The following is a 16,996-nucleotide window of genomic DNA, read 5'->3' as shown; positions in this document are numbered from 1 at the left end:
AAACTGCTCTCTTAGCGTTCATGGAGTATATCAGAAGTTCCCAGGATGAAAATCAGCCTGCTCTGTTAATGCTGCTTGATTTATCTGCAGCCTTCTACAAGGTGTCCCATCATAGACTGCTCCAGAGATCAGAAGAGATAGGTATTCGAATTGTTGCCCTACAATGGTTTGGCAGTTTTCTAACTCATCAAACCCAGACCATCGGGCCTCAGGGCTCTTGTCTGAGCCCCACATTGTTTAACATCTATGCGGCCCCTCTTGCTAAACCATCAGAACCCCCCTTTGTTATGCGGATGACACCCAACTTATCATCTCCTTCAATAAAGACCTACATACTAATAAAGCACGCTTGTATGAAAACCATCTCCGCTTGGATGACTGAGAACTTTCTCCAGCTGAATATGAGCAAGACGGAGATTATGCTCTTTGGTTAAGCCCATCTGCTCTGGTCCCTGGATTGGTGGCCAGTTGACTTAGCTGTAGTACCTACCCCCAAGTCATCAGTTAAAAATCTGGACGTTCGCCTAGACCAGTCTCTCACTATAAAAGATCAGGTAGTGGCTACCACTGGCACCTGATTTCATATGATGAGTTTGTTGCGCAGAATATTCCCTTTACTCTCACTTTCAGTGCGGAAAACCCTAGTATAGGTACTAGTGATCAGCCGCCTGAACTACTGTAATGCCCTTTTGGCCGCCACTAGTGAGTCTCTACTAAACATACTCCAAGTTGTCCAAAACACAGTGGCTCGCCTCATTCAGAATATGCTAGCCAGAACTGCCACTCTCCCTCTGTTACGCTCATACGCAAGAGAATTACTTTCAAGATCTGTTGCATAGTGCACAAATCATTGAACGGCAGAGAACACAAATATCTGACAGAGAAACTTATTCCGTACCTGCCAAGCAAACCTTTGCGGTCCAGGGTGAAGTCTCTTCTCACTATTCCCTGCATTAGGAAAACACGCTCTGGGGGGGAAAGCTTTCTCTTATCTGGCCCTCTTATATCAGAATCAGCAACCCTCCCAACTGCGGAAGTATATGGACCACTTTCAGTTTGGAAAGCTTCTCAAAACTGAACTTTTCAGATACTAATGCTGCTTCCCTATGGCGCCCTGCTGCGCTGAGAAACACCTTCCGGGGTGAATCATGCACATTATAAATTATATCTGATAGAGACACGTTAGTGATAGATTCCTTACCGTAGAATATCTCCAGGCGTCAGACTGGATCCGGAAAGTTTTCTGTAGCAGTACCCCTGCGTGTCAGTAGGTGGCGTTGTGCGGCTCTGCGCCCGTCACTTGCATCGCAAGCATCGAGATCATGTCACAGAGACTACTTAGGCAACACCCATGCACGCTGACGTCAGTTCTTTCTTTTTCCGCGCCAGCAAATGCAGATCCTGATAGAGCACGTACCTTAGTCACTTTTTGATTGCCTTTTGAGACTTTTGTCTCACCCCTTTTTTCTCCTGGTGCACGTAGGGATGCCTGGCTTTGTCTTGTGGGACCTGCCGTCGCAACATGTCGGTGGCGGACCCCCATGATGTTTGCCTCTACTGTCTGGAGACTGACCATGACTCCCGATCCTGCCGGGACTGTCGAACCATGGCCCGAAGGCCTTGAGGGAGCGGCGCCGGAAGCTGCTGGAGGTCTGGCACTCGTCCCAACACCGCTCCAGGTCCAGGGACCGTTCCCGGGACCGCTCGCGGGGCTGTATTCGTCGCTCCTCGTGCTCCAAGTCTTCGCCATCGGATTCCGGTAAGCGACAACATAAAAAGAAGTCGAAGAAGCGAGTTCACTCTCCGACGTCCCCCTGTCAGTCCTCGGATGCGGACGAGGGGGACAGGGGCTCTGGCCCTGCGGCTCCTTTGGAGCCTGGGAGTCCAGCGGCCTACCCACCTTACCCGGGTCCATCGACGACTCCCGAACAAGTGCAAGAGTTTCTTGCCACCATGGACTGCCTTTTTAGGCCTCAGGCTCCCGCCGGCGCTCCTTCGGGCCCCGTGGTCCCGTGTCCAGAACCTGTTGGCACCGCCGGCGGATCCAGCTTCGGCGCCACAGGATCTTACGCCGTTGGCTCCGGCACCACGAGGTCCGCCGCTGCCGGCCCCAGCGCCGCCCTCGGCTCCGCCTCTGGTGCCACAGTGGGTGCCGTTCGTTACACCCTTGCCCTGGTTCCAGGACCATTTCGTTCCTGCCTGGGACCCTGGTGCCATTTCCGACGCCGTTTGTCCCTGCACCGGCTCTGCCGCCGTGACCGGTTCCTCCTGCGACAGAGGTGAGGATGACTGGGAGGGGTCTGAGGACCCTCTTGCCCGTCAATGTGACTCCGAGCAGGACTGGGTGGACGATATGGAGGACGCCAGCGACCTCAATGTCTCTTCTGCCCTGGGGTTTGCCTCTCCCCCGCCTACGATGGAGGAGGGTGCTCCGTCGTGCTGCTGAGGTCCTCAATCTTGATCTTCCTACGGTAGCCCTCAAGACTAACCTCCTTACTGAGGTGCTCCAAACGGCTTTGACTTTGTCGGAGCCTCAGCTTCCCTTCAACGACGCCCTCACAGACGTCCTGTTGGGCACTTGGTCGCGGCCGGCTACAGGGGCTCCTGTGGATAAAAACGTAGCCAGGCGTCACTGCCCGGCGCCTTGTGACCCCGCGTTGTTGACCACTCATCCCACGCTGGAGAGTCTGGTCATCCAGGCTTCGACGTCGCAGAGTGCTTTTTCCACAGCTCTGCCGGATAAGAACTCTAAGAAGCTGGAGCAGTTTGGTAAGCGGTTGTTCTCGTCAGCCAGCTTGGTGCTGCGGTCTGTGAACTCCGCCTGTTTGTTGGGCCGCTATTCCCACGCGGTGTGGGACATGGTTGCTCAGGTGTTGCCTCAGTGTCCTGAGGAGGTCCAGGCTGTGCTTTCCCAGGCGATTGCTGAGGGTAAGGATTCGTCTAAGTTCGCCATTCGGTGTGGTTTGGACACCATTGACTCGTTGGGCAGGGCGATTTCTACGACTGTGGCGCTGCGTCGCCACGCTTGGTTGCGATCCAATGGGTTCTCACCTGACGTCCAGAGGTCGCTCATGGACATGCCCTTTGATGGCACTTGCCTGTTTGGCGATAAGGCTGACAGTGCGCTGGAGCGTTTTAAGGACTCATGGGCCACATCCAAGTCCTTGGGTCTTTCCATGAAAAGCCCAGCCACTCCGGATGTAGAAGTTCAAAATGCTGACTCTGGCTCAAGTCCTGGCTACCCTCGACCCTGGAGACTGGATGGTAGCATTGGACTTGCAGGATGCATATTTTCACATCCCCATCCTGCCAGCCCACCGGCGTTACCTGCTGTTCACGGTGGGCCAGGAGCATTTTCAGTTTGCCATGCTCCCCTTCGGCCATACCAGTGCCCCTTGGGTGTTCACAAAGGTGATGGCGGTGGTCGCAGCTCACCTGCGCAGGTCGGGATGTCCGTCTTCTCCTACCTCGACGACTGGTTGTTGAAGACTGGCTCGCCCCAGGCAGTCGTCAACCACCTCCAGACTACGGCTGACCTCCTGCATTTGCTGGGGTTCTCCGTCAACGTGCCGAAGTCGCACCTGAGTCCCTCTCAGAAGCTCCCCTTCATCGGAGCGGTTCTGGATTCGACACGGTTTCGTGTTTATCCTCCCGAGCAGCGAGTCCGGGATATTCAGGCTATGATTCCGATCTTTCAGCCTCTGTCCCGGGTTTCAGTCAGGATGACCCTCCCGCTCCTGGGCCTGATGGCCTCCTGCATCCTGCTGGTGCAACATGCCAGATGGCATATGCGGGCTCTGCAGTGGGACCTGAAGTTCCAGTGGGCGCAGCATCAGGGCAACCTGTCCGATCTTGTCCAGATCTCGGAGGGCACTGCACGACAATTGCAGTGGTGGATCACAAATCGCAATTTGGTCAGTGGCAGATCCCTCTCCCATCCCCAACCGGAGCACACAGTGGTGACGGATGCGTCCCTCCTGGGATGAGGAGGCCACTTGGGAGAGGCGGAGATCAGGCGACTCTGGTCTCCAGCGGAGTCCCGGCTCCATATCAACCTCTTGGAGCTTCGGGCGATCCGGCTTGCACTGAAAGCATTCCTTCCCTCTGTCCAGGGAAGTGTGGTGCAGGTGTTCATGGACAACACCACCGCCATGTGTTATTGCAACAAACAGGGTGGGTGGGGTCCTGGACCCTATGTCAGGAGGCTCTTTGCCTCTGGACGTGGCTGGAACATCAAGGCATCACCTTGGTGGTTCAACACCTGGCAGGTTCTCTGAACACCAGGGCGGAGAAACTCAGCCACCGGTGCTTGATGGATCACGAATGGCGTCTGCACTCTGACGTGGCGTAAGATCTCTTTCTGCTGTGAGGAGAGCCTTGGTTAGATCTATTCGCCACCGAAGAGAACGCGCAGTGTCATCAGTTCTGCACATTGGGATTTCCAAGGCGGCACTCGCTCTGCGACGCTTTTCGCCGCGAGTGGAGTTGCAGTCTGTTGTACGCCTTTCCGCCTATACCACTTCTGCCCAGTGTGCTGAAGAAGATTCGGCGCGGCCGGGCCCAAGTCATCCTTGTGGCTCCGGATTGGGCACGAAGATACTGGTATCCCGAGCTACTCAGCATGGCGATCGATCTCCTGATCCGTCTGCTTCTTCGGGAGGATCTTCTGTCGCAGCAGCAGGGGACGGTCCTCCACCCAAACCTGTCCAGCCTCCACCTCTATGCATGGAGATTGAGCAGCGACAGTTGACAGCTTTCGATCTTCCTCCCGAAGTCTGTGATGTCATTCTGGCAGCCAGGCGGCCCTCCACTAAAACGGTATGCGCCCTGCAGGTGGAACAAGTTTGTGGCATGGTGCACAGCAAAGGATGTGGATCCCCTTTCTGCCTCTCTCTCTGAAGTTCTTCTATTCCTTCTTTCTTTGGCCCAGCAGGGCTCTGCTCTGGGCATAATCAAAGGTTATCTTTCGCCATCTCCGCCTTTTTGAGGCTTCCAGATCAGCCTTCTCTCTTTAAGTCCCCGATTGTTAAAACGTTTCCTTAAAGGCATTACGCACACGTTTCCTCCTGTGCCGTTCACCATGCCTCAATGGGACTTGAATCTCATTTTGATCTATCTGATGTGCGCTCCGTTTGAGCCCCTTCATACTTGTCCTTTGCGTCTTCTTACTCTTAAGATGGCTTTCCTGGTCGCTATCACCTCTGACAGAAGAGTGAGTGAGCTCCAGGCTCTTTCTTTCAAACCTCCTCTCCTTTCTGTTCATCCGGACAAGGTGGTGTTAAGGACCCGTCCTTCTTTTTTGCCAAAGGTGATCTCGCCCTTCCACATCGGGCAGACCATCACTTTGCCTACCTTTTTTCAGCCTCCACATCCTTAGAGGGAAGAGGAGAGGCTCCACCGTCTGGACCCAAAACGTGCGCTCGCATTCTATCTGAAGCGTACACAGCAGTTCGGGTGGATGACCAGCTCTTTGTTGGCTACGTGGGCGCCAAGAAAGGTCGGGCTGTGCAACTCTCGGTGGGTCGTTCTGTGCATCAAAGCATGTTACTCCTTGGCTAAGAAGGAGCCTCCTGTGGGACTGCGTGCCCACTCTACCAGGGCAACAGCAGCCACTACTGCCTTGGGACGTGGCGTCCCCTTGCAGGACATTTGTCAGGCAGCTACGTGGGCCTCGCTGCAAACGTTTACCAAGCATTACTGTCTTGACAATCGGTTCTGGAGGGACGGTTTCTTTGGCCGTTCTGTTCTCCGTGACTTTCTGGTGTAATCTTTTCGCAGACCCACCACCGGGGTTGGTATTGCTGGGGTATCTATTCTAAGGTAAGGAATCTATCACTAACGTGTCTCTTTCAGATGCACAAGTTACTAATTGTGTAACGATACATCTCTAAGAGACATTAGTTAGTGATAGATTCCTAACCGCCCCGCCCATCCTCCCCGTTCTGCGAACTGATTCTAGTGTTAGGGTCATCCCCCTTTCGGGGCCCTAGTTTCTCGGCACCAGTGGTCAGTTTCTTGCACGGCTCTGCGTTCCTGGCGCGGAAAGTCGTGTACAGACTGACGTCAGCGCGCATGGGTGGCGCCTAAGTAGTCTCCGTGACGTCATCTCGGCGCTTGCGACGGCAGTGACGGGTGCGGAGCCGCATTATGCCACCTACTGACGCGCAGGGGTACTGCTACAGAAAACTTTCTGGATCCAGTCTGACGCCTGGGGATATTCTAAGGTAAGGAATCTATCACTAACTAATGTCTCTTACAGATATATCGTTACTCGAGTAGTAACTTGTGCATTAACATAACATAACATAACTGTATCGAGGTCAACAATATTGGCCTACAAAAATGTTGCATCCCCCACACCTCCTAACACTACATCAGAGTAAATATGTATTTGCTATGCTTAACTCCACATAGTTATTTGTATAGTCAAAGCAAGCTGAAGTGGTAATAGAAGGTATCAGTGGAGGAGTACAGAAGGTCAGAGAAGGAAGTAACATTGGAAGCAATCAAGGTCATAGAGAGGAAACTAAATGTAAGGTATTGAAGACAATGCATAGGGAAGGTAAGAGCAATCATAAAGTAGTAGGAGGGCTGTGACATCCAGAAGAGAAGGTATCAATCAGTATGTAACAAACTGTGGCTAAGCAACAGTTAGTACTCGGATATTCAAGGAGTAGATGTTCACCGTCTCTACCAAAATTCATATGGATCTTGCCTGGGCTTACCATGTGATGCAGCAGTTGAGATCTTTTTGTGATGCTATATAGCGATCCTGTACCAACCGCCACAGAAGTAGAACAGTAAACAGTAAAAAATGGGGCTGTATAAACTCTGTGATAAATAATAGACACATAGCTCAGAAACATTTGCTAGGAACACGCTGAAAGCAATTGAGAAGGAGAGCGCAAAAGAAAAAATATTAGAGCACGTAAAATGGAGTTTAAGGATTTGCATGAGCAAGAGTAATCAGAAGCACATAACAAGCCATAACCAAAACTAGAGAATTTTTTAAAAGAAATGAGTAAACGAATTGTCAGAAATAAAGGACTAGAGGAAGATACAACCATAAGCAAATCATGCAGCGAATAGAGTAGGCTATTGATAACACGAAAAGAAAGTTGGAAGCAGCACATATTGGGTATTAAATAAAAGCAGTAGAGCAAACAAAGATTGTCCGAAATTAAACAAGAAAGCAAGCATAGAGGATGGTCCTTGGTGATCATGTGAATAAATACTTAACCCATTCTGCATAGCTCATTTACTCTATTACAGGACTGCAGTTAGTGGCTCTTGGATGATGTGTCTAGCTGTTGAAAAACAATTTTACAGTATTCTACATACAGCATACAGTACTCGGAATAGTAACAACAGACACCACAGAGACACGGCAATAAATAACAGTACAAAGCTTAACGAAATAGCAAGAATAGAAAACCAGCATTAAGAATAGCATATCAAATAGAGAACTCCCCAAGAAAGTAAGAAAGTGGACATAGAGCATTGGAGCAGGCAAATAGTGCAGTGTAGAACTAAATCGAGAATTGCAGTAATATCAAGAAGTAAAATAATTAAAAGAAAACGTAAAGCACCCTGGAATAATACAAATACTAGTACACATAAAAATACGACAGGATACAAAGAATGCAGAAATAGTGTCATGAATCACATATGAAATATACAGAACTAGGTAAGAAAAACATGAATAAAGCACACAGTAACAGAACACAATCAATGATGCCATGGGTAACTAAAAAATAAGTGTATGAGTTTAATGTAAGAACGAAAAATAAATAAATGCAGAAATTAAGACTGTAAAACAGTGTACATAGATAAAACATGCAATAGGAGACACTAGACAGTACCCTGAAATATTACAACCAAAAAGGGAATACTGATTAATTTAGAAATAAAGCATACAATCGAGCAAAAATTCATGAAAAGTAGTTCACAAACTCCATTAGAAATAAGGGCGCACACAGAAGAAAGCACCAAAACTCTCACATGAAGCACGTATGAAATTAAGCAACCATATACCATACGTCTTTGTTTACAAATAAGGCCAAACATCAACTTGGGCTTAAATCAATATTGTTTTTAATACATTATTATGACTTTACAGAATAATTTACGCTGACCACGACTGAGGCTAACATTTGCACCTTCATTTTTTCTCCCTCACAGGTCATACTTTGAATATCAGTGGCAAGACTACCTGAGGAAGAGAAATCTCCTTGATGGCACGAGCCCTGCTGTGTTCCCGGAGGCCTACGGTGTTGCGGAGCGAGACGAGTTCTACACGTCGGTCAGCTACAGCGGCTGGGGCGGGAGCAGCGGTCATGACGCTCCCATGATCGCATACGACGCCATCCTAGGTGCGGGCGATTCATGGAAAGAGCTCGCAGACCGTGCATTTTTCCATGGTGGTGATAGTGACTCCACGGCTGCCATTGCTGCCTGCTGGTGGGGAGCCATGTATGGCTTCAAAGGAGTGAACCCAGCCAATTACAAGAACCTGGAATATCGGAAGAGGCTGGAAGCAATGGGACAGGCCTTGTATAAGCTTTGTTAAGAGGAGGATGGCATTAGGCAGAACAATTATTTCTAACAGGTGCTAAATGTCTGTTCTTAGAATGGGCAACTTCTAAACATCCTGGTACCTTTTTGAGACTGATTGCTAGCAAATTACAGGCAAATCTGCTTCTCATGATCATTTTCTCTGCTACTTTACCATAATAATGATTACTTCAGTGAACTGATGTTAACATTTTGTTTTTTTGTTCTAAAAAAAAGTAATTTTAGGGGTGTGACACTTCGTCTCATGTTCCCGCTTTTCACTAGCCAAATTTGTGTGCAAAAGGCATGTACAACTATTCTTCGACCCCAAGAGCGGGCTGACTATCGAGGGATGGCATGGATAAGCCTATCGCCAAGAAATTCATGCTCTGGATCAGGTTACGACAACAAAGGGCACTGTGCGGCAAGGCCCTGCTGCACAAAATGGCGACTGGCTCTGACTAAGGGTCCCAGAATAGGAAGAAGCTTATAGACCAGATCGCTGCCTAGGCAGGTGCTAACAGAGCTTGGGGGCATCCCTGGAGTGAGTCGCAGTGGCCCGGGAGATATGGGGCAATATGAGTGCGGGAAGGATGGGGAAAGTTAGCCCACCCAGCTGCTGAATTGAAGCCCTGACTGAAGTGGCGGGAGGTGCTGCACCACCTGCCTCCTCCTCCCCTCAACTCCACAGAGGCAGACTCGAGTTGCAGGTAGTGGTGGGTTTCCCACTTGGGATGGACGGCTGACGACCAGGGAAGGGCCTGCTCAATGAGGGTGCAGAGAGAGGGACAGCGCCGCTTGTGGTGGAGTGGAGAGCGTACTGAAGAAGGAAGGGGCCCTCTGGCTGAGTGAGGTGAGCCCGCATCACCCATACCATACACACAGGGCTGGTGTGGTTGCTTCCTGAGCCTGCCACACAGCACACAATTTATGTGTACTGGAGGGGCATGCTGTACCTGTGGGGCGCTCCAGACAAACGAGATTTATAGGAGCGTTCCGCTCATTTGGGGCTTGGCCACAGCCTATAAAACATATCTTCTGGATGTTTGCTGCAAGGCCCCAGACGCAGCCACCAGTGTATATTGCCAGTGGTCGAACTGGGCATGATTTGAGGGCCACGACGTGCCCATACTTTATCAATTTCAAGGAAAACAGTTATCCGAATTTTTGGGAAAAAGCAACCGTTCTCGGACGGGTAATTCCGACAACTGAAATGCTTCAGCTGAAGTTTAAGGCAGCGCAATGAAGGGAGGAGCAAGCCGCCTTGCCAGGGTGCGTGCTGTCTGGAAAAAAATGTAAATGTGGGCAACTGGTCAATCTGCAAATTTAAAGGGTGCTTGGAAGCCGGTATTGGGTTTTATTGATGGAGTCACTTAAAGCTGTCTGACACAGATTTTTATTTTTTTTTGGAGCTATTTCAAAGGAGTTAAACTGAGCTGTGAAGTATGTACTTTTATAGGACAGTTTGAAAAAAAATGGCACTACTTACTGTCAAGGTATTACTATAATCAATATTTTGGAAGCACTTTTTTATCTTAAAACATTTTTGCACATTTTGTTGCAATCTATAGTGTACTGTGGGTAAAATAATGACTTACATATTCACAATGCCTTCTGTCACAGACGGGGACCTCTTAGCACTAAACATACACAAGTTACTATTCTCCACTGTACCAACCAGGTTCCGATTCTGTGTCTCTCTAGTTAAAGACACTGACCTCGGCAGTCCATTAACTAATGGATGTTCCATAATGTACAATAGTGCATTTCCCACTGATTACCTTATCTTGCATTTATTTTTCGTTTAATCGATCTTTCACAGCTTATGTACACCACGGTGACTGCAAAATACAACAAGCATTGGCAAAGCCAATAGGTCTCGCAATGGCTTTGCTGTTTTTTCTTTTAATTTACTGGTCTGAGTTGGATTGGTACATAAAAAAATGTAGCACAAAAACATTTGTTTCAAGCGGTAGTAACAGAGGACTCATGAGGGGATAAGCAACACGAAGGGTGCAGGTGGGGAATAAAGCATAACAGGGATGAAGCAACAGGGAGGGTGGGGGCAGAAGCAACACAGGAGGCACAGGTGGGGGAAGCAATATGGAGGGCGGGAAGGGAGCAACATGGTCGAGAAAGTGAAATGGGGAGCTTTTATGAGAAGCAAATGTGGGTGAACACAATACTGGTTATTTACAGCAAGACTTAGCATCTTGGTAGGGAGTTTAGAGACAGAGAATCTATGAATACCAAATCTGGAAGACTAGTCCCATATTTTCCATCTAGACAGCGCCGAATCTGCTACATCATATGAAATTTCTGAGGAGTCAATTTCCTGTGAACACTACATCACAATGCAGAACCCTGCTATCTCTCCTGTCACTTGTTATGCTCATCTTTGCCTACGCACAGCGCTCCACTGACTTTTGGCTAGGTTTGCGCTTTAGGAATACTATGACAGCGTTTGGCGAAAGACACCTTATTGGACAGCATCAAGTGTACCACTTTTGCATAAATAAAGGAACGTGAGGTGCTTGTTGTGTTTGGACCACCTTGCTCAAGTTAGGGCTTCACTTAGCTCTGTCCAGGCACAGGAGAGAGGTCACATAACTAATGTAACTCGTTGCTCAGCACAGACGAGTACACTCTTCAGAAATATAACCCCTCGGTCACCAAGCTGCTTTAAAGAGAGGAAGATCCGGTCTGATTAGGAAAGGGAGTACGTGAAAAGCCAACACTCTGGAACCTGACTTTCACATGCACAGCACCAGGAAGAGTCCTTGCATAACCGTGATACAATGGTTGTCACTGGGGAATGCACAGCAATTTTCCCCTTTGTGCAAGATGGTGCTCGATTCTATGCTTCGGCAGATGCAGAGATATTTCTCACTAAATCTGGGCTGGAGGCCACAGCATAACACCAAACAAACTGCAGGTCAGGCAACCAAGGCAACATGATTCTAGGTCACCCCAAGGCACTTGTGCCTAACTAATATATTCAGCAGTTACCTCCCGGTCCCAGCAGTGTTTGGGGTAGGTCCACCAGCGGTGAACGTACGTAAGTACTAAATTTGGGGACATGCTTTAGTTCATTTGATGACCACATCTCTCCTGGTTTGTGTGTGCCTGTTGTAAGACGAGACAACGGCTACACGAGGGTGTACTATGTTGGGATGGGCAGGGTGGTGTCATAGGCAATCAGATGTTGCGGCTACCCCGACCCCACCAGACAGAGATAATGAATGCCTCACTTAGGCTTTTCTTGCCTCGTTGCTGGTAACAGGGAGACCGCGTTATGTATGTTGTGCCCTAAGCGCCCATGACATACCAACGGGGTTCCTCCGTGAAACCCGCGTTGGACTTGCAATACAACCTGACTACCACATCGCCGGTTGCATAAGTGAGATTCCATACTCCATGATCCTAACCGCTTACCCTTTTGGCCTATTTTAGGACACTACATTTCTGAGTGTCTTTTCATGCCGGGAGTCGATGATATGAGCCAGCAACCCAAGTAGGGTGAGTCGGTGTTTCTTCCAGCTACCACAGGAGGACGGGCTCCTTAACACCAGTTTTTAACTCTTTCACCCATTTACTGTCTCTGTTTTCGTGTACGAGCAGTTTTTGACACTTCATATGCATAGTAAATACCTTAGTTTTCTAGTGGACTAATACGATGTCCACCTCTACCTAATCAATATGCTTTGTTTCCTTAGGTTAGCTGAACCGATTTACAGGTACAACACGTAGGGTGCTGTTTGTGGTTTATCTGTTTTTACCCCCTTAGTCAACCACAAGTAGTGTAGATCACATTGTTAGCTTTGTTCCTGAAGAATTGCCGTCTACTTTGACACAAGGGCAGGAAACATGTTGACTACCAGATAATGCGCAATATCCTGCAACATCGAGACAGGGTTGCGCAATATCCTTTTTTATCAGGATAGGAGCCAGGTTCATTAAAATTGTTTTGAGCGGACTTCTATTTCCTGTTTTAATCCACACATAGTCTATTGACCCACCTCTCACACATTTACACTTTTTCAGGCCCCTCACACCCACTGCACCAATACAGCATGGAATAAAAGATCTCCGCCAAAGAGCCCGTCATAGGGTGCCCATCAGGTATTGCAGCGCTGACCTGATGAGGAGCACGCCCTATGATGAAGCAGGACACCTAGCTGGGTGAGTGTGTGAGGGCACTTATTACCAAAGGAGGAATTCCCCTTTCCTTCCCTTCATCCGGTGTACATTAGTTTACACCTAGCCAACCTATTGTCCCTTCTCTTCGGTAGGAACTGCATACTCATCTTGTTGGATTACTTTTGGGCTTGTATGCTGGACCTATATTGGAGGCCACAGTCCCCCTCTTTGGTTTCACTAACTAATATGTGCATCAGAAAAAACACCTGTGACATGATACTGCATGAATTTATTCAATGAACTAACATGTGGGTTGTCTTTAAACCATAAAAAGCCACATACATATAAGATCTAAAACATTTGTCTAAAATTGTGTTTTTTTTAAAGTGTGAAACTGTTTTTCTACACTGTTGGCTTAGTAAAGTGAACAAAGGACATCAAAATAAAATTTGCCTTACCCCATACATGTCCAAGACCAAAACAAATCTTGTGCAGTTTTAAGGTGAGCCAGGCACAAAGCCAACTTTATCAATGCTGATGCAACCTTGCGACGTAAGAATCCAATTGCAAAACGTTTTATCACAAAAACAATGTACTATCAGTATATGTAATGACTTCCTGTGCTCGCCACACTCGACAAGACACAGTGAAGTACAGCATTAGCCAAGAAGTGAGTGATAAAGGATGGGTTCACACACACACACAAAGAAAGCAGGGCAGATTTAGTTCTTTTCCATTTTCTCTTAATTATTTACACAAATGTTTGTTGATTTTTCGTTTCACCATAATGGAAAAGACAAAAGGAGAAACATTGCTATTGATGGGCAATGAAAGGCAAGTCCCATTTTGCTTTGGTTGTTGTTCTTGACATAATCACTCGCTTCCCTCCAGTTCATGCCTTTTTGATTTTTGTTGCTTATTTTCCACACTGTTTACAAGCGCACCCAGAAGAGAAGTCAAATCTCAACAAAGGCACAGCCTACGCCATCAATGCTACATTTATTCATGGCTCAACACAGGCGAGGGAGAAGACCGAGAATCTTTAAAAGATTTCACTAGGGAGTGACCGCAGACAGTCCCACCAGAGGCTTTTAAAATGCTGTATGGAACCAAGAGGCAACCATCCAAACAAAAACATTCCTGATGGTAAGTGCTTGTGGAGCGCTGTATCATATTACTCTCTGAATGGCTGCAAATTCCTCATGTGCTTGTTCCACAGACACTTGGCTGAACAGTACTCCAAAGAAAATAAAAAAGCAAACAGCAACACGGGGTAGGTGGGGGCAGGCATGCAGCGACATGGGAGGGACAGGCAAGGACCGATGGGGGAGTAAAAATTAACAAACTCATGGTGAGTGTTTGCTTTTAAGACAAAATACCATTCTTCAATGGAAGAAAAGGGAACCTTCCAAAAACACTTGCTGAAAACAACAAAAACGAGAATGCTCTGCAAATGAAAGGGAAGCTTTGCCAAACACAAGCATGAAACTAAGAAAAAATAGTGTCCCAAGAAAAACAGATGAGCACCAAAGTGAAAAGATACCAGTAGTTAGGCTCTGCTTTGAGAGGGGAAACAAATTACAAGAAGGAGGGACAAAGAGAAAAGATTAACCACTAGCAAGCAAGCCTTTTTAAAGCACCATCGAACTAACATAAAAAGGCAATAGGCGGGGCTGTAAGTCCACAAAGTGTATACAACATATCTCAAAGAGACAGCGCAAGTGCTGCCTTGACCTAAAAAAGACGCCAATGTCAGGGACATTCTGATCTGGTAAAGATGTGCCCAGCCATCAGATCGAGGGACAGCAAAGCTTCAATAACCAACCACCGAGAAGAGCCCCTGACTAAAACATTAATGCAATCCCTATTTTGCGCCCTCAGGGCAGACATAATAAGCCATGAAGCAGGACTTGACAAAGGAACTGAGAGAGGTCAAGCAGGACCTGCCGGATATTGGCACCAGGGTCTTGGTGAGAGATACGAGAGAAGGTTAGATAGAGATTCTAAGGCAGGAGGTCCTGATATTAAAAGACCCAACGCAAAGATCTTCAGGCCTATGCAGAGGATTTAGAGAACCACTCCATGAGACAAAGCATCCGTATTAAAGGAGTCCCTCCTAATGCAGGTGATCAGAATCTCACACATTGTGTCCATGAGCTCTTCTTTCACATCCTAGCCAGATAGTGAAGAAGACATTGAAATTGACAGAGTACACAGGTTCAGCCGTAGAAGTGAGGAAACTCGATCTCGATCGTATAAATCTCATTTTGTGTTCCGCCGCCATTTTGTGTTGCCCTCACTCAGGCAGCAGGGCGAACGAGTCTTTTCTACTTTTCCTGCAGCATCGTGTCGAAATAGCCTTCTGCCTCTGTTTGCGAACTAGGTGTCAGGGACTGGCCGAGTCCACTAATCCCTGTCTGGTCTGACTAATCCCTGTCTTAACTATCTGTTGGTTCGCACCATTCTTTCCTGACTTTATCTTATCCTTTGGCCTTCGCTGCCCTCTGCTCGTATTCTCTCGTTTCACAACTGTCCTCCAAAGCACACAAATGTATCTCGCCACCTGCAAGTCAGTTACGGGCACGTTAATGAATTAACCTGTGGGGAGGGACGACAAACACAGTTGGAGGAGAGGCTTCTTCGGGTTACTCGATACTTTATTTCTCAAGTTCTTTTCATTGGTAAAGCCTTGTCTTTGTGCTTTTCTTATTGGTTCTTTTTATATATATTGGGAGTGTTCTTGGTTAATCTGTATGCCATCCATGTACTATAAGAGATTGTGCGCCACGGAGTAAAGTGGCAGTCTCCTGAGAACATACCGAGTGTACTTCTGGGACAACTGTACTTAGCTGCAGCTAATAAATCTGATCTTCTACGCCCAACAGAGTGTCCTGTGTCTCTGTTAGATAAAGCAAGTGGACCCAGGAGATTAAGGCGTTCCCCGCGCCGCCAGACCAATAAGGTTTCTGGTTCTTCAAATGGCGCCCAATGTGGGGCGGCTTTAGAGGTAGTAGTCCTGCCTGAAGGTCGTGAGGAGCCCCGCAAGAAAATTCCGGAGGAATCGCGAGCCACGTCAAGCGACCCCTGTATGTCGAAAGTGGTCCGAAGGTCTTTTTCAGTGCGGTTTCTCCTTCCTGACGGCTGCTGACGACTGCTGCCCTGACTGCCGCCTTGCTTTGGCCCTTCTTTGGTGATGTATGGTAAGGCGAGACGTTAGACGGGTCTCTGTTGGCGTAAGAAGACACTTAGTTAAGTATTGGTGGTGGGTAGCTCCCACTATTTTCTTTGGTCCTTTGGGTCTTTGATTCGGCTATTGCAAAAGCCGAAGCCGAGAGGTGAGTACATTTGTGCTGTGTTAATTGATTTAACCCCCTTGATGTTTGTGAAAAGTCCAGTGAAATAACGATGCCTGGTCTGAGTAATTTTAGGAAGTTTTGTTGCTTTGGTTGTGATAGGGACTCCCGGCTGGAGGACTCTTGTCCAATTCCTTCGGTTGGAACTCCCACTTATGAGCTCTATTCTAAACATGGTGTTGGCCCCATTGCCTTTAATGAGGCATGGATCCGATACACAAAGAACGATGGTGTTTTACAGTGGCCACAGAACGGTAGCTATGAGCCTGACATATTAGATAATTTGGAAGAAATTCTGTTTAAAAGAAAAGCCCGGCCGGCAATGTTTGACTCTTTCCGCCTTTGGCGTAAGGAAGCCAAACAGAGAGAAATTAAACAGGCAAAACGAGATAAGAAAGCACAACGTATAACGATTATACAGGCTGCCCAGCAGTTTAAAGATAATGAGATCGATCGTGAAATGGAAATTTCAGAGAGACAGCATTGTATGGCGATAGATAAATGCTATCCGGTGTTGCCTACTTCCCCTCCTGATAAAAGTAGGGAACTGGAGGAAGACCCTTTAATGTCTCACCTATTGAGATTGCCTCCTCCCTATGTACAAGGCGCTAATGCACCCCCAGTATTACAACCGGTTCAGCCATTAGTTGCGCCTCCGCCTGCTCCGGTTCCCCCGCATTTGCCCCTTCAAGCATTGCCGCCCCACTTCCTTTGCCACCGGTTGCTTTACCTCCATCCCTAGAGCCACAATCTCCTTTGCCTTCGGCTCCTCTTATAACTGTTAGTTCTTCTCCTATTAGTTCGCCCAATACTTTGTCCCCTGTCCTTATGTCCAATTCTCCTACTGTCCTTAAACGAATCACAGATACTGTCTCTGGGTTTCTGTCTCCTTTCTTTGAGACTCTTAATATGTCTCCGGCTTTTTCTCGAAGACAGTCTCGTAGTCAGCT

At 47.8% G+C, this 16,996-nt stretch overlaps 1 protein-coding gene across 8 annotated transcripts in view; it reads left to right on the top strand.

Moving 5' to 3' along the window:
- The window catches only part of LOC146857922 (ADP-ribosylhydrolase ARH1-like), a 153,036-nt gene extending 137,461 nt beyond the window's left edge, over window positions 1-15,575 (top strand). For all 8 annotated transcript variants that reach the window (XM_085648647.1, XM_085648649.1, XM_085648651.1 and 5 more), the window contains one exon: window positions 8,182-15,575. In XM_085648647.1, coding sequence (XP_085504773.1) covers window positions 8,182-8,569 — 388 coding nt within the window. In that variant the 3' untranslated portion in view covers window positions 8,570-15,575. The remainder of the gene's footprint in view (window positions 1-8,181) is intronic.
- The last annotated feature ends 1,421 nt before the right edge of the window (window positions 15,576-16,996 follow it).

This window comes from Triturus cristatus, chromosome 3_2, assembly GCF_964204655.1.
Source record: "Triturus cristatus chromosome 3_2, aTriCri1.1, whole genome shotgun sequence".
NCBI lineage: Eukaryota > Metazoa > Chordata > Amphibia > Caudata > Salamandridae > Triturus > Triturus cristatus.
Note: the sequence above shows the minus strand (reverse complement) of the source record. Positions and strands in the feature narration are given on the sequence as shown.